At 50.4% G+C, this 22,087-nt stretch overlaps 1 protein-coding gene across 3 annotated transcripts in view; it reads left to right on the top strand.

Annotated features, from left to right (window-relative positions):
* DNM2 (dynamin 2) overlaps positions 1-22,087 on the top strand; it is a 1,516,513-nt gene that overhangs the window by 790,213 nt on the left and 704,213 nt on the right. For all 3 annotated transcript variants that reach the window (XM_069604271.1, XM_069604270.1, XM_069604269.1), the window contains exon 8: positions 3,101-3,236. In XM_069604271.1, coding sequence (XP_069460372.1) covers positions 3,101-3,236 — 136 coding nt within the window. The remainder of the gene's footprint in view (positions 1-3,100; positions 3,237-22,087) is intronic.

Here is a 22,087-nt window from a genome sequence, read left to right as displayed (position 1 = left end):
TCATGTTTTTTAAGTCCTGGCATGTGACTTTACATTCCTGTTTAGTTTTATAAATGTAGTGGCAAGCACAAGAATGCAGTGTGCAAGTAGTTTTCCACATTTACATAAGTGAGCGGTTGAATTCCCATATTGGGACATGCATAGAGGTGGGCTCCTCCATATCACAGCAAATTCCATCTTAACCTTTGATACAGTTGGGGTACTACTGCCTTTCAGTATGTTCAATAAAAAAGAATGCAAAGTTTCACCAAAAACATCAACACTTAATGCTAGATGTACCTTTTTTCTTGCAAGCTGGGGCACGGATTGTCTTTTTTCTACACACAAGAGCACACACATCCACACTCGCCAAAAACCTGTAATATGTTCAAATTCTGGCAGGGGGTTTTCAGCCTTTCAATACTTGGTTGCAATGGTAGCTTTATTTTCCCCATTCTGATTGAAAGCCTACAAATACTAGCATGCAAAGTAATGCTAACCGGAGTAAATCTAAAGAAACACAGTGAGACTAAAACCTTGTTTCACATGGCATGCACATTTTTGCACTCCTTCCGTTTTTAATCACCCATCATTTGCATTTCTTGGTGACAATGGCCAAAACGCATATTTCGGAATTGATTTTGTTATTGATATGTAACCCCTTGCTGTGACACTGCCCTGAGCCATTCGAGCCCCAATGCAGCCCCTCCTCTCACTGTGCACACAGCTTTTAACGGTTTGCTTTGCAAGAAGAGAAGATCAAGACGGCAGGGGAGGAGGCCCCGGGACTTCAGACACCAAAATAAACTCAGTGCTCATTTTGGTGTCTGATGCAAAGAGCTACTGTGACGCCCCAGGAGAGCTACCAGTAGCTCACAATCTACTGGTTGGAGACCCTGGGTCTAGACCAAAAGTTGGGATTAAAAATGTGTTGTAAAATGGTAAAAATAGATACAGAAAAGAAAAGTGAAAACAAAAAATAAAAAAAAATTGCAACATCGGACAGTAGGATGTGATCACATAGGAAATTGTAACTTGGTGATGATTAATACAATTCCACCCAATGAATTTGAAAGAGTAAAGGCAAGCAAAAATAAAAACCTCAAAAATCAGAGTTGCAATGCCAAACACCATAAAGTGGTGTATTAGCATCCCACAAAGGGAGGAACAGCTAATAAAAATTGGAGAAAACAAAACCACGCCAAAAGAACCTTAACATAACAGTTGCAGGGGCATACATGTTCCATGGAGTGCCTTCTAAAAAGAGTAATGATGCAGAGACCGGTGAAGAGGTAGGAGAGTCCTGTGAATGGTGCTTCCTGTATCCATTGCTCCCATCTTTTGCAAAGTATGTAGTTTTTTAAAACGGATGGTTCCTCAAATGAGGACGTCTTACCATTGATGGTGACCTTGAAGATGCATGGATGTGTCAAGCCATATCTAGTATTTAGCTGTTTGTGAAATGAAGATCCTGTGGCCATTCCAGTGAAGGTAATCCATCATTTTAGCATGTTGCGCAGGATCAGTTGGAGTTGGGTGTATTCAAAGAGCAAGAAGATCCTTGTTCCTGGCGAGTTTTTCTTAAATGATTCAGTTCTTTTAGGTCCAATCCTGAACGCCCTTTGAATATTAAAGGTAATGGGCGGTTGCAAGTTCAAGATATTTTGAAGATTTGTTTTTTTTTTTAAGAAGGAGAGCTACATCTTCCTGCTCCACTCCTTCTGGAAATCCAAAAACATGCAGGTTATTCCTACGATTCCTGTACTCCATATCTTCATTTTGTTTCTGGAGGGTAAGGATGGATTGTTCCATATGTGTAACTTTAGCAGTAAAGTCTTCAGCTATGGTGACTTTTTTTCCATTGCCTCAATTCTGCTCTCGAATCTCACCCATCATTCATCTAATTGTTAGAGCTAAGTGTTAGTGGTTTCCATAAAGGGTTTGAGAGCTCTGATTTCAAGCAAGATGGTTTCCATGTTTGATTCCAAAAGTGTTGGTGCAGGAGGAGGAGAATCACTTTTGGGTCTTTTCAAGGTGGTCATTGTGGCTTCTTTATTAGCAGAGCCTTTACTCTGACTTTTGTGTGAAGACATCTTGAAGTGGTTCAGAGCAGTAAAGGAATTTCAGAACTGCAGCAGAAATGTTAGATTATTTGTGCCCAGCACCGTTAATTCCAGCACACAGAGGCTATACTGTACAGAAGTAGCCCCCTAAAACCGCTATGATAATATATACAAATTTGATTGGATGTTTCATTTATCAAATTAAATGAGATCGGGCCATCATATTTCCTGAAAGTAGTCAGTAGGCAGGCAGTTATCCCTCCAGCTTCCTGGGGCTAATTTTGAGGAGATATTTCCAGGAAAGCTGGAAAAAGAATGCTTGTTTGGAAGTTAAAAGTACCTTGTATTCCGTTGAGGGAGGAAAGGCCATCAATCCTATGGCAGCCTGTTTTGTGGAGAAACTAGGTTCCCAATCAGAACGCATGGCCGTACGTCATCCTGCATCCGACGCTGCTGACAGGAAATGCTGCGTCTCCAGCTGCTGGGCTCGGGTGCTTTAGGACTTTGATGTCATCCCTCACAACATCGAGTCCGAGCATAGAAAACCCTCCCATGTGTCCGGATGGCCAGGGCTTTGATGGCATGGGAGGAAGATACCGAATATGATTTTAAGTCCCCCTGGACAAATAATATTAATACAGGAGTGGGAGCTCCGATCCCGTGTTGAAGTCCTTTTTATATGTACGTTCGGTGTGACAGAGCAATGCAGGCTTGAATGCCCAGGGCTAGGGCTTGGCGGTCATACTGACTGTAGGTACACATAAAAGCTGTTCTCACATGCAGGGCTGCCAATGAGACGCACCCACCAACATCACTCTGCCAGTGCAGCCCCCCCACCCCCCATATGAATGTAGCACTGGGATCTACACTGCATTGGCACGTCATCTCTTCTCATCTGTGCCTTTGCATTTCTCTCCCTCCCTTGGATTTTCCTGCAATTGAATATCGGTACTGGTACCCACACACCACTCTACTAGTACTGCTTCACCCCTCTGCAGTGATCTCCAGTGCCATGCGCCTACATCTTCAAACATCTCTGCTTTTCTCTCCCTCTACAGGATGGTCCAGCAGTTCGGTGTGGATTTTGAAAAGCGAATAGAAGGCTCTGGTGATCAGGTGGACACGCTAGAACTGTCCGGCGGTGCAAGAATCAATCGCATTTTCCACGAGCGGTTCCCCTTTGAACTTGTGAAGGTAAAGCTGCACCAGGTGTGCTCGTTTCTGCTGAATGCAGACTTGTTTGACAGATGGTGATGGTGGGCTGTGTGGCCTAGTGCATAGGATATATTCCAGCTTCTGCACTTAGCATGTTGCGATCCTGGGCAACTCACTTTAATTGAACACTATTTGGGAAACTGAGGCATGGGTTCCGATAAGGTAAGCTTGAATTAATCTATTTTGCGAATGGATAGTTTCCTTCCACGTATTCCTCATCTTTGATATTCGATATCTAGCTTCAGCTGCTTCACAAATATTTTTTGGCAGAAAGTGCTGTGCGACGATGCAGTCGACCCGATGTCACTCGAGGGCCTCTGTCTCGAGGATGATGTCATACAAAGCATATATGAAACGAACAGCGCCCGTTGGCTTTAGTTCAATTTTTCCGCAAGTGCTATCGCTTAGAGCAAGGTTGTCCAACATAAGGCCCGCGGGCCACAATGCGACCCTACAAGCCATTTCATGTGGCCCGCGAGGCTGTACAGACAACATTGAACAAATAAAGAAATACACCGGGCCGTGGTGGAGGACTGTTACTGCCTCTGGTGACCCCTAAAAGGGGGAGAGGGGGGCGCACCAGAGGCAGTAACAGTCCACGGCCCGGTTTATTTATTTATTTGTTCAATGTTTGTCGGGTCCGTGGACCCGATTAATTTATTTATTTCTGCAATGTTGGGCGGACCCAACATTGCAGAAATAAATAAATTAATCGGGTCCACGGACCCGGCAAACATTGAACAAATAAATAAATAAACCTGGCCGTGGCGGAGGACTGTTACTGCCTCTGCCACGGCCCAGTTTATTTATTTGTTCAATGTTTCGCGGGTCCGTGGACCCGATTAATTTATTTCTGCAATGCAGAAATGAATTAATTAATCGGGTCCACGGACGCGGCAAACATTGAACAAATGGATAAATAAACCAGGGCGTGGCGGAGGACTGTTACTGCCTCTGCCACGGCCAGGTTTATTTATTTGTTCTATGTTTGTCGGGTCCGTGGACCCGATTAATTTATTTATTTCTGCATAAATAAATTAATCGGGTCCACGGACCCGACAAACATTGAACAAATAAATAAATAAACCAGGCCGTGGTCTGTAACTGCCTCTGGTGCCCCCAGCACCAGAGGCAGTTACAGGCCACGGCCCAGTTTCAGAGGCACAGAGTATGCGGGTGATCCGGCCCCCCAGGCCGGAGAGAAGAGACGCAGTATGGATGGTCCTTTGTTCCATCCATAGTGTGTCTCTCTGGCGGCCCAGGTAAAAGCCGGGTGAAAAACAATGTTTAAAAATTGTGGGACGGATGCAAAGCAAGAAGCTCTTGTTTCGCATCTGTCCCTCAATTTCTAAAAATCGTTTTGGTTCGGGTATACTTCTACATCTGTGTGCACGGATGTAGAAGTACACCCAACCCAAAACGATTTTTAGAAATGGAGGCACAGATGCAAAGCAAGTCTGTCCCCCAATTTCTAAAAAATCGTTTTGTGTTGGGTGTATTTGTACATCTGCGCACCCCTCTTGGCAAGAGGGGTGTACGGATGTAGAGGTACACCCAACCCAAAACGATTTTTAGAAATGGAGGCACAGATGCAAAGCAAGTCTGTCCCACAATTTCTAAAAATCGTTTTGGGTTGGATGTATTTGTACATCTGCGCACCCCGCTTGGCAAGAGGGGTGCACAGATGTAGAAGTAACCCAACCCAAAACGATTTTTAGAAATGGAGGCACAGATGCAAAGCAAGTCTGTCCCCCAATTTCTAAAAAATCGTTTTGTGTTGGGCGTATTTGTACATCTGCGCACCCCTCTTGGCAAGAGGGGTGTACGGATGTAGAGGTACACCCAACCCAAAACGATTTTTAGAAATGGAGGCACAGATGCAAAGCAAGTCTGTCCCTCAATTTCTAAAAATCGTTTTGGGTTGGGTGTATTTGTACATCTGTGCACCCCTCTGTGCACCCCTCTTGGTAAGAGGGGTGCACAGATGTAGAGGTATAATGTACCCAGCGGGATCGAACCTGTGTTGCTCCTGAGCTATCCTCCCGAGACTCTGAAGATCGAAGTACATTTAATGATACAGAACCAGAACTATTGAGCAAGTCTAACATCATCTTCATCATCATCAGAATAAATCAACACTGTTGTGGTTATACAAGAGCTAATATATTTAAAGGGATGGAATTACTCCGAATGTAGCAGCACTATTCAATAACCCAAAGTGCTTAAGCATAGTTAATGTGAAAATATGACACTTCTCACCATTGGGACAGTACTGCCTTGGACAGAGTTTCACAGTGAAGAAGTGAGCAAGTGATCCGGGGTATGCAGCCCACACACACGCATGGCATTCCCATGCACCCACTTGCGCGAATTGCACCAAATTAGTGAGATTGTGCTCCAAGGCACACTCAGTCTTTGCTCTGAGGTTTGACACACTCACAGGATGGGATGGCATTTCGTTCTCCTATCCTAGTTGTGTTGCTCTGCCTTTTGAGGGCTACTACAACCTGGATGATTATAGAGGGGTGGAGTAGGGGCAGTATTGGCCTACTGGGATGCAACTGGAAGGCTTAAACCTCCTTCTTACTTGCCTTTAGTATATGCAATACATGCTAGCCAATGTTTCTACTGTTCTGCACCCCCCCGTCCCCCTCGCACCAAGTTGGCGACTATGTGCAAATGCGGTCATATAAGTGCTGGTTGTCACTTCCTATATTTGGGCACCACCCGGGAAATTCATAAGTCGGCTCCCCAGCCCGATTTATTTATTTGTTCAATGTTTGTCGGGTCCGTGGACACGATTAATTAATTGATTTCTGCAATGTTGGGTCTGACCAATAAACCGGGCCGTGGCGGAGGACTTTTACTGCCTCAGGTGCCCCTGGAATTGGATTATGCTTCTTTCATTACCACAGAAGTAATGAATGTGTATTACAGAGATAAGCTGCCATATGTATTGGGCACACTGCACATGCTCAGGCAGCATCAATCATGCTTTTTAGAGGACAATGCTGGCCTAAATTGGTAACAGCCAGCATAGACATTTTGCTACAGAGGCATATTTTGGGCACAACCAGCATGTCAATGTGTTACATCAGTGACAGTGCTGTCTTACACTGTGGACACATTGATCATTAAAATGTGTTGTGTTCTACAATGTTCTTGTCTGCTGTTGGTGACATGGAATGTACATGTTCCCCTTTAGAACTGATTGTAAACTTATGGCTTTTTGGTCACTTTTCCTGCTGTAAAATGCACAATTTCAGCCCCATATTTGGAAAAAAAATCTTGGGGGGGGGGGGGGAGGCCCCCCCCAAACCCTCCCTATATTGTTATAGCTCCCTCGCTACGCTCGGTCGCCCCCACTATTTCCGAGAAATATCAACACATACACACTGGAAGAAATCACAAGAAACTAACCTTTCATCACTGCCCCCGACACCAAAAGCGATCTTTGGCACTGCGTGGCTATGCCTTTGATGCTATTGTGTGAAAGGTCACACACATCGCTTTTGAATATACTGCTTTGGGTCAGGGTGTTCACTTTTGGCTCTCCGGCCCTCCGGGTGACAAAAAGTGAATGCTTCGGCCCCACATTCAAAAAGGTTGGACAAGCCTGGCTTAGAGGTATACGGAATGCTTAATTAGAGTATGTCTTTTTTTTGCTGACACTTACTACCCCGAAAGGCTGGTTCAAGAAGTGTCAAAATTGTGAATCGAAAATATTGTTGACCGATCCACACCGTATGTCTATGGTGTCTCGGGGTGGAACATAAGACCTCGGCCTTCTCCAAGTGTCAGTCGATGACCGGAAAGGCCCTGGAGGGGTCAAATGGGAAATTGGCGGTAGTTTGAAACCCCAAATCATCTACCCTGACCAAAAAATCTTCGACTGACGAGGAAGACATTTTAAAAGATCAAGGAGTGGCTCCCACCACTCCTTATCGTCGAAGAAGTCTAAAACTAGGTACCATAGGTCGGAGAGGGTGTCTTGCCCCACGAAAAAATCCACTTCTGCCGAATTGGAAGCGTTTAGAGCTGATATGCTGAACATATTTGGGAAGCAGAAACCCACGGCGAGCCATGCTCCTACTGCGGCTTCCAAAGAAAGGCAGTAAGGAAAGGGCTCGACCTAAATCCTGCGTGCCCTCGACGAAGGCCTGATCCTCATCGAGAGCCGTTGAGGCCTCAATGCGATGACTAGGCATCGAAGGATCCGTCGAGCCATAAACGTAAACACAAGTCGAGGTTGTCAACATCATCGATGCCGGCTGCACCTTCAATGCCTGGCAAGCTCTCGACATCTACATCACCTTCGCGGACGGCATAAACGCCAGCTGCACCATCAAGGCCAGCTGAGCCATCGAAATCAGCTGTGCCGTATACCTTGAGCGCCCCAATTAAATCTATGGCGCCATTGAAAACATTTTTGACTCCTCCTTGAGCTTCAAATTCACTATTTATCAAACCCTTGATGCCTGAAAAAACATATGTGCCTTTGCCAAGGAAAGACTATTTTAAGTCCCTTACCTCCATATATGAGGAATGAACGCTCAGACAATGATGCACTCTTTGGTCTCCAATTCGGCACACCAAATGTGCCTGAAGTTTTATTTCTGAGCAGTGAAGGTTGAAAGACCTTTGAAAATCTACGGACGGCTAGTGGGGGTGAACACCTCACCTGAGCTAGATTTTGGAAGACCAACGGCTGGAGAACATGCTGATGTGTCATATAGCCAGCTGATGTCCAAGGTGGTGGAATATTTGGGGTGGAGTAGGCCCCCGTTACCATTTGAGCATGATGATCGACGGACATCCTGGATAAGGGTCCACAGACAGTTCCTATATTACCTTCCCATATTGCTCTCCAAAAAAAGGTGGCAGCGAATTGGGAGACGCCAGAAACCAATCTGTCTGTGGATAAAAATCTGACCAAGAAAAACTGCCCTTCCAGTAGTAACCCCGACTATCTGTCTAAACATCCCACTCCAGAGAGTGTGGTGGTACAGGCAGCTACTGCAACTTCTTAGCAAGCAGCTTACCCTACCATCCCTCCAGATAGGGACAACAAACGAGTAGATGGATGGCCAATTAAGGTTATTTCTGCAGGGAGTATGGCGCTCAAATCTGCCAACTTCACATGTGCCCTTGCAAAATGTTCATTCACTCTATGGTACTGCATTTCCATGGCGGCAGAGCACATTCCCGAGGGGGGTGAAAGAGATGGGTTCTTGGCCATAATTAGAGACGACTAAGAGGCCATGTGCGAGTCTCTTCAGTCTGTTCTGGATTCTGCTGACCGCATCAGCAGAGCCATAGCACTAGCACCTGTATACGCAGAAATGTGTGGTTGAGGAAGTCTGGTTTTGCACCGGATGTGCAATCGAGACTCTTCCATGCCATTTGACGGGTTTCACTTTTTTGGCAACAAGGCTGACAAAAGCCTTGAGAAGTTGCAAACCTCTAAGTGGCAGACAAATCCTTAGGTGCTGCTTTTAGGCCACCTCAGCCCTTTAACCCTAATGGAAAACCTTTGAGGGATAGATCTTTTTGTTACTACTCAGTTGGAAGAGCGAGCGGAATGGCTGGTCAAAGAGGCCAAAGAAAGTTCCCTCGTGGTGGATGAGGGCGAGGTGCGAAGCCAGCTCAAGCAGGAGCATCTTTACCATAGGCCACTGCATCAGCCGCCTCAAAACCTCTGAGTTCTTGAGTCAGAGTTCACCAGTGTTGGGCGGACTGTCTCAGCATCTAGAAGAATGGTAAGATATTACTTCGGATGCTTGGGCTTTGGAAACCACAACCCACGGGTACTGCCTTCCTTTCATACAGAGACCTCAGGGCAATCCACCAGGGAGCCACTCTTTGAGGATTCCAGATCAGCTCCTTGTGCAGTAAATTTTAACACTGCTAGACCTCCTCAGACCTTCCCTCTCTATTCCGCTCACCACTCCTCTCTCCTGGAGTGATCACTTTCTCCTTTCTTCCCAGCTCACCCTCTCTTCCCCCCCCGGCTCAGCTAATTCCAGCACTGCCACCCACCTTCTCGGTTATCTGACCCATGAAGCGTGTGTCAGTTGAAGCTTTCGCCGCCACTTTTGCACCCCCATCCTCTGCCTTTGGCTGACTCACACCCTGACACAGCCCTTTCCATGCTCCACTCCGTTATATCTGATACTCGCAATGTTCTTGCCTCTGTCATGAGGATCTGCTTGAAGTCCAAAGCCAAGTGCAATACCTGGTACGACTCAGACCTAGTTACCCTCAAACGCAAGTGCAGGGTGGCTGAGCGGAAATGGCGTGCTTCTGGTACATCCTCTGACAAACTGGCCTGCTGCGTGCTCCAAAGGCAATACAGGCTCTGTCCGCACCAAGAAGAGAGTTCCCATCCAAGCCTGTGTCTCTGCAGCATCTAACAACTCGGCCGAACTCTTTAAAATCTGCAAGGAACTGGCCAATCCTGCGGCAGTCTCTACCTCGCCTGTCCCTGCACAGGCCCTCTGCATGGCTGTAGCGTCTCATTTAAGCTCTAAAACTCAGGACGTTCTGTCCTCTCTCTCATCCTGCCCCAAGCCCCCCCCCCCTCTACTCCCTGCTCTTCCTCTGGCCCTTCTTCGGCCACCTCTCCTCCCTCCTTCTCTGCCTTTTCCCCTGTTCCTGTTCTCCCCTGACGAGGTTTCCAGACAAGTCCGATCTATGATAGTTTCATCAAAACAGGTTCATCCCTGTTCCTCAAACCATCAAGAACCACATTAACTCCCTGGCTCCTGCTCTGACTGACTTCTGCAACCACTCTTGCGCCACTGGAGTCCCTTGAGCACCCTCTTCTTGAGAAACCCTCTGCCGACCCGTCCTGTCTGGCTAACCATCGCCCAATCTTCATCACTCCCTTCCTGGGCACACTCCTGGAAAAGCTGCTCATCTCCCAGCTTAATCTTCACACTGAATCTGCTGGTTGTCTTCATGACCATCAGTCTGGCTTCAGAGTTGCCATAAGCCCGGAAACTGCTCTCCTGAACATCTGTGAAGACCTGCTCTCAAACCTTGATTCCAAGACCCTCTGTGTCCTCAACTTACTTGATCTCTCTTCTGCCTTCGACACGGTCAACCATGCCATCCTGCTCAGCCGTCTCCATGATAACCTGGGTATCACCGGTGAGGCCCTGGCGTGGCTGACTTCTTTCCTCTCTGATTGATCCTCCCAGGTCCAACTTGGGTCCTTCCTCTCCTCTAGCCCTACCTGTGGTGTCCCCCAGGGGTCTAACCTCTCTCCCTGGCTGTTCAACCAATACCTGGTGGTACTTGCCCACTGCATTGCAGCTCTCTGCCCCAACTTTCAGTGCTATGCGGATGACTCTGCTCATTTTCAGGCTACCTACAGCCACCTCTTCTCCGTCTCTCATCTCTGACCATCTGCCTGCTATCCAGGAGTGGTGTGCTGCCAATGATTTCTGCCTTTAATGTCAGTAAGACTGAGATTCTCCTCATCGGCACACCCGCTCCCTCCTTTCCTGTCACTCTCTGACCGGCCCTTCATGCCCCTCTTCCTACTTCCACTGTGAGGCTAAAAACCTTGGGGTCATCTTCGACTCCATACTCTCCTTCTCTCCTCACATCTCGGTCTCTAAGAAGTCACATTACCAGCTGCACATCTTCGGAGGTATTCTTCCTTTCCACTCCTGCTCCCAGAAACTCACTGTCTCCAGAGCGCTGGTTCTCTCTAGGCTGGAGTATTGCAACAGCCTCTTTCTAAATTTGCCTGCTTCTTCCCTCCGCCCTCCGCCCTCTGCAACTTGTCCTTGGCCTCAAGCCCAGGGATCGTATCTCTCCAGGACTGAAATCTCTTCACTGGCTCCCAGTGGCTGCAAAGATTAAGTTCAAAACCCTCTGCATTGTCCACAAGGCCTTCTGGGATCTGGGGCCTCAATACCTTCAACTCTCTCTTCCTAAATATCTTCCTGCTTGAGCTCTTCGCTCATCCGCCTCCAACTCCCTCAGGGTCAGTCGCTTCTCCAAGCAACGAGCTGGTGGTAGATCTTTCTTCGGCTGGGTCCTCCCTCTGCAACAGCCTCCTGCCTCCCTGAAACTTGAGAGAACCATCTCTGGTTCCGGAAGCACCACAAAACCTTCCTCTTTGCTTCTTTTTTCTCTCCTTCTCACCCCTGCTGAATTCCTGGCTGAAACTGTACTGGCTATGTGGCCACCCTCTGATCTCGGGCCCAGGTCCCCTCCCCCGCCAGTTACACACCTGCACTGCCTCCCTGGCAACCCCCGAACTTGCGGACTGTTTTCTGTATGCCTACAGCCCCCTACCAGCATTTGACACCTGATGTCTGCACTTATCCTTGCACTTGTCACCAGCTGGCCCTACTTCTCTTATTGTTTTATTTATTCTTTTATCCCATGTACTGCACTGTCCCCACCCCTCCCACTCCGCACTTTTCCTCTTCCCCCTTCCCCTGCACTTGCGCAATCTGAATGACACTTGGCCTAGTAGGATCGTTGTCTGTCTTCCTTCTGTTCCCCCTCATCCCTTGAAACACTTGTGTATATGCGTATTATAAATGCCATATCATAAAGGCACTATAGAGCCGGGGCGTGTAGCGTAGAGGAACAAGGGATGGTATTCTCCATATTTCCTAATACCCAAAAAGGACGGAGGACTGAGACCCATGTTGGACTTCAGATACTTGAACAAGTTCCTCAGAAACGACCAATTGAAGATGGTCACTTTCTCAGATCATTCAGGCCCTCCAACTTCAGGATTGGATGGTGTCATTGGACCTTCAGGATGCTTATTTCCATTTGCCAATCTATCTCAAGCACAGAAAATACCTGAGGTTTGCATTTGGCGGTTCTCATTATCAATTTCATGTTCTGACATTCGGGCTAACCTCCGCCCCGTGGGTTTTCACCAAACTGATGGCGGTGGTGGCAGCGAGTCTCAGGAGAGGGGATTCACATCTACCCCTACCTGGACAATTGGCTGATCAGGCTCATTTTCTTGAACAAGTCTGGAATCATCTCAACGTCACCTACCACTGTCTTCACAGTCTGGGCTTCTCCCTCAATTACAAGAAGTCCCATATGGCACCTTATCGAAAGCTCCTTTTCATCAGAGCTTTACTGGATACTTCCTTGGGAAAGTTCGCCACCCAAGGTGAGGGCTCAAGACATTCTACAGATGGTCTCCAAATTTCAGAATGCCCAGTGACTTCGATTTTTATTTATTTATATTTTTGTTTTTGGTTTTTTGAGGTTGCTCGTCCTCATGGCATCCTGCATTTTTCTGGCACCAGAGGCCCAGCTGAGAATGAGATCCCTTCAATGGGCTCTCAGTACTCAATGGTCTGTTATCTGGAAAGATGTCGGACCTACTTCAGGTTCCAAGCAGGGTCACACAGGATCTTCTGTGGTGGGCCTGCAAGGACAATATTTTGGCAACCATGCCTGGAGATGATAGTAGTGACCGACGCCTCACTCACGGGGTAGACATCCCACACCACCGATCTGACAGTCGGCGCTCGTTGGTCTCCATCGGAGTCCAAACTACATGTTTTGGAGCCGAGGGCAATCAGATTAGCGCTGAAAGCCATCCTGCCCCTCTGTGCAGGGGAAGAATGTCCTGATAATGATCGGCAGTGCACCTAGCCGGAGAAGAGAACACGGCAGTGGACGCTCCGAGCAGGCAGAGCAGTGTCCCACGAGTGGGAACTAGCTCAGGAAGTCCTTCAAGAGATCTTCACCCTTTGGGTAATCCTTCAAGTGGATATGTTCATGACTAGTGTCAACCGGAAGTGCGAACTGTACTGCTCCAGGGAATTTCCACCAAGAGGAGCTCTGGGAGACTCATTCGTAGTGGACTGGGAGTTTTTTCCACTCTTTTATGCAATTCCTGCAGTAACCGTCATTCCTCGTGTGATCAGGAGGTTGGGAAAGTTTGGGAAATGCATGATCCTATTTGCCCCGGATTGGGCCAGGAGGACGTGGGACCCGGGCTTTCTGGACATGTTCATCTGCTCTCCAATATGTCTTCCACTAAGAGAGGACCTTCTCTCACAAGAGTAGGGTCCGGTTCTCCATCCAGAGGTCAAAACACTCAGCCTTCACGCATGGTTTCTAAAAGGCTGAGATATAAGCATTGGGACCTCCCGGATGACGTAATGGATATTTTGCTTTTGGCCAGAAGGCCAGCAACAAAGTCTTTGTACCGGTGCTGTTGGAACAAATTCTGCAACTGATGCAGAGACAAGAATGTAGACCCTTTTCTGTGCAAAACACCTGAGGTGTTATCCTTTCTACTATCCTTACCCAATCTGGGGCTCTAGGTTGGAAATATTAATTGGCGGCGCTTGTCTGAAGAATGTTCATATTTCAAGATTCCACTGGTGACACAATTTCTAAAGGGGCTCATCAATGTATCTCCCCCCAACCCCCGCTACCCGGTACTAACAGTTCTAATGTGTGCACCTTTTGAACCTTTACACTCATGTCCATTAAGGCTTTTAAAGCCATTCTCTTGGTAGCTCGAACTTCAGCCGGTAGTGTGTGAATTGCAGGCACTTTCATCCAAGCCACCCTTTACTATCTTCCATAAGGATGGGGTTGTGCTGAGGGTTAAGCCTTCATTCTCCCGACATCATTTCTGATTTTCACATAGGGCAGAACATTGTTTTACATTCTTTCTATTCCCCCACCTCATCCTGGTAAGGGGGAGGAGGGACTACACAGGTTGGACCCCTGTAGAGCTCTGAGCTTTTTTATATCTAGGCTGTCAAAACTTTGCATTGATGATCAGCTTTTCATAGGCTTAACAGGCCACAAACTGGGTCAGACTGTTACGAAATAGACCTTATGTAGGTGGATCATTCTGGCAACTTCGGAATGTTAGACTGGCAGGAAAGGATGCTCCTGAAGGATTGAGAGCCCATTACACCAGGAGCATGGCTCCCGCTACAGCCCTGCAAAGGGGTGTACCGATAAAAAGTATTTGTGAGGCAGCAATGTGTTACATTATTCACATGTTCACAAAACATTACTGCCTGGAGTCTTCCTTCGGTCAGGATTGGGAGCTTTGGAAAAAGCAGCCCTGCATTGGGTACATGGAAACTAAAATTCTTACTCCCTCCACCAAATCTAACACAATCCATTTTAAGAACAAGTTACTTACCCCTGGTAATGTTCTTTTCGACTGGATGTTCCTCCCACGTATTCCTCATCGCCTTCCCAACCTACCCCACAGTAGAATTTCCCATGCTATTAGTTTTCGCTCCTTCATAGTTGAGTACAGTAATACCTGTGGTTATGCAGGTATTTCTACTGTAAGAAATAACAGAACTGAAGCCAACGGGCGCTGCGCGTGCTATATATGCCTTTGATGACCTCATCCTTGAGATAGAGGCCGTCAAGGGACATCTGGTCGACTGCATCGACGCTCAGCACCCTCTGCCGAAAATGTTTGCCTTATGCTGGATATTGAATATCAAAGATGAGGAATACGTGGGAGGAACATCCAGTCGAAAGAACGTTGCCAGGGGTAAGTAACTTGTTAATTTGTTTAGATTTATGAAGCAAAACCACACAGATGTAAGTACTTGGGCCAAGGTGACTTGAGTGTGTCTTCTAGATTAAGTCTGTAAGAATGCCTTTGCTTCTTTTTGCGCTGCGGTTGTCTTTCTCAAACCTCTCCAGCGAGGCTTAAGATACAGCAAGGAGGAGGTTCGGACACCGGCCATGCACTGTAAAGGCCAAGTGAGCAATCTTGCTGTGAGAATAGAGGAGCACACTGGGTAAAAGAGGGAGTATGCAGGTAGCCCTGGGGACTATTGGGCTTCTGAAAATGAGTGAGGTTTCAAATGGGTGACTGGATCCGCCGGATAGCCTTTTCAGCCATGGTGCATTGGGCGAGCTGAACCCAAAGCATTATATACGAGGAGGATGACTATTGTCGAAGCACCATTTCTCCAGCATGGGGTCTGGCATGGATTCACATGCTCATGAATATTCCCCGTCGTCAGGCTGGGAATCCTCGGTAAAGAAAAAACCAGTATCAGTTTCGTTTCTGATCTGACTTTCGTAGTAATAACCAATCACTGGTCTCTGCGTCATACTGACCACAGCCAATGACTGCCCTCTACCTAAGCCCCACCTCTGGCAGCCATCTTCAGATTTTTACCGCACGTTCATGTGTTGGGATCCTCGTGCTATTGCTCTCGAGCGTTAGTGCTATTTTTTCACGTTTTTTCTCAAAAACTTCGTTTTTTCGGTCAAAAGAACCTCAAGCTCCACCGACTCTATCCGATCAACGGGGACCCGTGTCGGATTAGTCTGCGCCCCTCAAGGGTGAAGATTTCGTCGAGCTACGCTTTTGGAGGACTCCAGAAGTTTCTCAGGCCCGGTCATGGCCCAGGAGAAGGGAAGCTCGACGCCCGGAAAGCTGTTCCGGGTCTGCCCTGGATGCCAGCTGCAGAACGTCTTCAAGGAGGACGAACACTCTTTTTGTCTCTACTGCCTACATGAGGACAAGACGCACGTGGAGAAGGACTGTGCGTTTTGCGGCAACATGTCGGAGCGGACCATGAAGGACCGCCATCAACGTCTCGCCAACTGGCTAGAAGGGAAGAGCCCTTCCGGCGAGAAGAAGAAGAAATCGGAGCGGTCTTCTAAGACCTTTGAGGACGCCCCAGCGACGGGGGTCCAACATAAGGCCAAGCACCGCGAGTCCGCTGGCACCGGGAGCGCCGAACGGTCGGGCTCTACGGGCGCCAGGCAGGGCGCACCCTCCCCGGCACCATCAACCACGAGCCAACGCTCTGGGTCGGGTAAGAGGAAGGCCGAGCACCCGGCGAAGCTCCTGGAGAGGCCCCGGTCGAGCTCGAAGGCGGAGGGGGAGCGAGGCGGTGTCCCCCCCCTCAAGGATAAGGCGGTGAGCGCACCTAAGGTGGTGAAGGCCTTAATCCATCCGGCCAAGCCCTCTATCGAAACTGTCGCGGCGGCCCTGGCTCAGCCTGTGCAGGCTACACCAGTGGTGGCGACCTCGGGGCTCAGAGTCTCCCTGCCACCTCGGAGGGAGTCCTCTTTTGTGCCCATCGATAGGACCCCCGTGAAATCCCCCGAGGGGAAGAGAAAGGGGGGGCAGGGCGTCGTCGTAGATTCGGCTTCAACCTCTGAGGAGGAACTGGTCAAGGTCTTAAGCCACGGCCTCGGCGTGGAAGAAGACCGGCCCGTCGGGATGGATCCCGACGCAGGTGACGACGACATCGTCAAGGGTATCGACAGGGCCCCTGATCGCCCGTCGGATTCCCCTCTGCCAGCACCGCAAGACAACTCGGCGGCCATTTTGTTGGCTATACAGTCCTTATGCTCAGAGATAAGGACGAGACTACCGTTGCCGACGGAGGAACCTCTCCCGTCGGGGGACCCAGAACCGGGACCTTCTGGTGTTCCCCCTACTAAGAAAAAAAGGATCCACCCTCCACCTCCTTTTCAGCCGTCGCGCCCCGTCCAGCCCTCCTCCCCGTCCACCCGAGGGGATGATACGGGGACTGACACGGCAGCGACGGGTAAGGACGACGAGGTATACGACGAGGATTTACCGTCGTCGCCTCCCACCAGGGCTTCTCCGCCCGACGAGATTGGATCGTTCCACTCCATGATCACCAGGGCATCCGAGCTTTTTCAACTCTGCCCTGAGGAGAAGAAGGAAGGTTTCCTTTATCAGCGGCGCGAGGCCAAGAGGAAGACGGTCCTCTCAGTGCCTCTATTGGACGACATTTGGGATGAGGGCCTCACCCTCCTCAAGAACCCTTCCACGACGCCAGCTAGAAGAGACCGGTACGAGAAGAAGTACCGGGTCCCGGACACGGCCCCCCTGTGCCTCCCTCGTCTCCGCGGCGGCCAGGAAGAAAGCGGGGGGGGGGGTGCGGCCTCCACATCGACTTCCCCACCGGACGGTGAGGGAAAGAAATTGGACGCTATGGGACGCAGAGTCATCTCGTCGGCAGCGACGACGATTAAAGCGGCCAACGCCTTGGCTATCGTGTCCCGCTACGACAGGGAGCTCTGGTACAAACTGGCTCCCCTGCTGGACTTCCTGCTGGACGACAAGAGGACAGAGGCCCTGGAGATCCTGCAGGAAGGTGAGGTGGCTTCGGACCACGCCATTACCGTTGCGACGGACATCGCCGACACTGGGTTCCGCCAGTTGGGCAACGGCGTTTGCCTTAGGCGGCGTGGATGGCTCAAGGCTACGGACTTCCGTCAAGACGTTCAGACCAGAGTCCTGGACATGCCCTTCGATGGGAACAACCTGTTTGGGAAAACAGTGGACTATTCCCTTCAGGCCATTAAAGCGGACACTGAGACGGCCCGGGCCCTGGGAGTTCTGCAACGACGACGGACGCCCTTTCGGAGCAGCGGAGGCAAGGGCGCCTCCAAAGGTTCCGGCGGCGGTTTCTCCACCTACCGTCAAGCGGCCCGCTCGTCGTCTCAGGAGGCCTACAGAGGACGAGGCAATTCTGGCGGACCCCGCCGTCGTCGCCAAGGAGGTCAAGGCGGCAAAGCCTCGTCGAAGCAGGATTGAACCAGCCGTGGGGTCGGGCCCCCACCGAAGCACCCCGGTGGGAGGCCGGCTGGCGAGCTTCGTCAGCGTGTGGGAGTCCATCTCCACCGACCGTTGGGTGCTGGACGCCTTGGCCCGGGGCCACGCGCTCGAGTTCCAGAGAAGGTGCCCGCGCGTCCCCCCCGTGGCCAGGAAAGAACTTCACGTCCCTCAACTTCTCCTGGAGGTAAAAGCGATGCTCAGGAAGGGCGCCATCGAACTCGTCCCAAAGAGGCTTCGGGACTCCGGAGTCTACTCGAGATACTTCCTCGTGAAGAAGAAGACGGGGGGGGGGTGCCCCATCCTGGACCTGCGACGTCTGAACAAGTTCATCAAGGCGCAGAAGTTCCGGATGGTCACCCTCCAGCACGTCCTGGGTCAGCTGGAGGAAGGAGACTTCCTGTCATCGTTGGATTTGGAGGATGCCTACTTCCATATTCCCATCCTAAAGGGGCACCGAAAATTCCTCAGGTTTGTGGTCCAAGGGCGTCATTACCAGTTCAAAGCCCTCCCCTTCGGACTACGGTCGGCACCCAGGGTATTCACCAAGTGCCTCGCACCGGTGGCGGCGCAGCTGCGCCGCGAGGGGGTCCACGTCTACCCCTACCTGGACGACTGGCTCATCCGAGCCAAGACGAGGGAGCTCGCTGTGGTTCACACGGCAAGGACCGTCCAACTTCTCACGGACCTGGGATTCTCCGTGAACTACGCCAAATCCCACCTGGTACCCGCGCAAGACGCTCTGTTTCTGGGAGCGAGGCTCAACACAGTGTCCCTTCTGGCCTCCCCGTCGGAGGAGAGGACCAGGACCATCCTGGGCAAGGTGCAGCGGATGTTGGTGGCCGACGCGGCCAAGGTGAGGTCCATCAAGTCCCTCCTCGGAATGATGTCTTCCTGCATCTACCTCATTCCCATGTGCAGGCTCCGGATGCGCCCGTTGCAGGAGTTCCTGGACGCGCGCTGGATCCAAACGACGGGCAGCTTCGAGGAAAGGATCACACTCGACGAGAGTTTCCGACGAGCGATCCGGTGGTGGGGCACCCGCGCGCATCTGACGGCGGGCTTGGACTTCCAGACCCCAGCCCACCAGGAGACAGTGACCACGGATGCCTCCCTGGAAGGGTGGGGAGCGCACACCGAAAATCTGCACGCAAGAGGCCTTTGGCTCCCGACGGAGAAATCCCTACATATCAACGTCCTGGAGCTCCGTGCAGTGTTTTGGGCCCTCAGGTCCTTCCTTCCGTCCCTCAAGGGCAAGGTGGTGAGGATCTTCACCGACAACACCACCACCATGTTTTACATCAGGAAACAGGGCGGAACCAGGTCCCCAGCACTGTCCAAGGAGGCGCAGGACCTGTGGCATTGGGCCATCGCCCAAAGGATATTTCTGGTGCCGTTTCATCTGGCAGGGATAAAAAACACCATCGCCGACTCACTCAGCAGGGAGCTGCGCTCGTGCCACGAGTGGGAGCTACGGCAGGATCTAGTGGATCGCCTCTTCCGACGGTGGGGCACACCCCAGATCGACCTGTTCGCGACGGCGACGAACTCCAAGTGCCGGAGGTTCGCCAGCAGGTTTCCCCAGGCAAGGAGCATGGGCGATGCTTTCTCATTCCCCTGGGAGGGCCTGTTCCTCTACGCGTTCCCTCCTTTGCCACTGCTAATCCGGCTTGTCAACCAGCTCAAGAGGTCACGGTGCAGGATGATCCTCGTCGCACCTGCGTGGCCGAGGCAGATATGGTTCCCGGACCTTCTGGACTTGTCGGCGTCCCCGCCAATCAAGCTGCCGGTGGACGCGGATCTACTCTCCAGAGAAGGAGGCGCCATCTTCCACACCACGACCCGAAATCGCTGAACCTGCAGGCCTGGCTCCTGCAGCGCTAGAATTTGGAGGATACGACATACCGGCCGACTGCAGAGAGGTTCTTGCAAAGGCCAGGGCGTCCTCGACTCTTAAATGCTACGGACACAAATGGAAGAGGTTCTCTGTCTGGTGCCACGCACAGAAGATTAACCCTCTACGGATTACGGCCCCCCCCAAGTACTGCCGTACCTGCTGACGCTGGCCAAAGCTGGACTGGCACACGCGTCCATCAAGATTCATCTTGCTGCGATCTCCCGATACACCAGAACCACGGGGCGGACGTCCTTGTGGTCTCATCGTCTGGTGAAAGAGTTCATGAAGGGACTGTTCAGATCGTTCCCGCCGGTGAAGGCTCCGGCCCCGGCGTGGGAGCTCAACGTGGTGCTGACCAAGCTCAAGGGACCTCCGTTCGAGCCTCTGCACTCAGCTCCGTTGAAATTTCTGTCGTGGAAAACAGCGTTTCTTGTGGCCATCACCTCCGCACGACGAGTGGGAGAGATCCAGGCCCTTTCCTGCAAGGCCCCGTACTTGACTTTTCACGACACGAGGGTAGTGCTCAGGACGCACCCCTCCTTCATGCCCAAGGTACCGTCGGACTTCCATCTCAATCGAACGTTTGGTGTTGCCTGTGTTCTTCCTGTCGCCTTCGTCGCCGGCTGAGAGGACTTTGCACTCGCTGGATGTGGCTAGAGCGCTGAAGTTCTACGTGGACCGCACGAAGTGTTTTCGGAAGACGTCACAACTCTTTGTGAACTTTGGACCTGTCAATCAGGGGAAGGCTCTCTCGAAGGCTTCCATTTCCAGATGGCTCTCCGGCTGTATCATGTACTGTCATCGGTTGGCAAACCGACCGCTGCCTGGCCGTCCGAGAGCCCATTCCACCAGAGCGATCGCAGCTACCTCGGCGTTCCTATCTGGTGTGCCCCTGCTGGACATATGCAGGGCTGCTACGTGGAGGTCGACGCACACCTTCACGAAATTCTACTGTGTCGACCGGGATTCCAGGGAGGAGTCCAGGGTCGGCCAAGCAGTGCTGCGCAACCTGTTCGCCTGAGGTGAGCCTGGTGAGGAGGTAAGATGCTTAATGTTGAGTTTGATGTGATGCTTAATATTGAGCCTTTGCCACCTCCCGTGGTTGTGCATGTGTGTACTGCTATGTATTCTTTATTCATGAGCATGTGAATCCATGCCAGACCCCATGCTGGAGAAGGAACAAGTTACTTACCTGTAACTGTTGTTCTCCAGCATGGGTCTGGCATGGATTCACATGCGAACCCTCCCGCCTACCCCTCTGCGGCTCTTCACTTGGTCATACTGCCACTTCACGTGCTTCCAAATCTGAAGATGGCTGCCAGAGGTGGGTCTTAGGTAGAGGGCAGTCATTGGCTGTGGTCAGTATGACGTAGAGACCAGTGATTGGTTATTACTACGAAAGTCAGATCAGAAACGAAACTGATACTGGTTTTTTCTTTACCGAGGATTCCCAGCCTGACGACAGGGAATATTCATGAGCATGTGAATCCATGCCAGACCCATGCTGGAGAACAACAGTTACAGGTAAGTAACTTGTTCCTTGTGCATGGCTCAATCAAAGGGTCGCCGTTCTGCATTTGGTTATGTCACATCGATATTATGTTTTGATCTTTGTCTCACGGCACTCCAACATACTTTGCTACCATCGTGTCATATAGACAATACAATAATTGCCATCAAACAAACAGCTTTTTAACTGTCCTATGTTTTGTTTGGTTCTTTACTGCTCATTTTAACTAATTCAAACCACAACTTTCTTGCATCAACGGTAGCATTTTTGACGTCTGGTATTCCCCATTTGCTCACAACTTTGTTGAAGACGGCTGCTATTTGGGCAAAGTCTGTGGACAAGGATCTCTTTACGATTGGGAATCTTGAGTGTTCATCAATAAATAGAAGTAGGTACTCCCCCGATTCTAGGGGTCCATAAAATCCCACTGCCACTTTTTTTCCCATGGGTGTTCTGGAATCTGTGTTGGCTGTAGGGGTATCGGCTCTTCAGCTCTGGCCGTGCATTGACACGCCATGCAGTTCCTTACCCACCGGTCCACTAAAGCGTCAAGGAAGGGGAACCACACGTGGCAGCGTAGTTGTTGTTTGGTACTGTCCGCTCCACGGTGTCCCTCGTGGGCTTTCTTGATTATGTCTGACTGTAGATCAGCTGGAACTACTATTGTGCACCCTCTGAGTATGGTGTTGTCTTTTACGGCTAGCTCCGTGTGAACTTTTGCTAGCCTCTCTAGTTCATCTCTGTTTGCACCGGGATGTGTCGTCAGTACCCTCCTGTAGTCCTTCCACTTGTGCTCGGTGAGGTCAATCGCCAGGGCCATGGATGGA

Source organism: Ambystoma mexicanum, chromosome 3q (assembly GCF_040938575.1).
Source record: "Ambystoma mexicanum isolate Mex_15411 chromosome 3q, UKY_AmexF1_1, whole genome shotgun sequence".
NCBI classification, from domain to species: domain Eukaryota; kingdom Metazoa; phylum Chordata; class Amphibia; order Caudata; family Ambystomatidae; genus Ambystoma; species Ambystoma mexicanum.
This window is presented reverse-complemented; position numbering and strand designations above follow the sequence as displayed.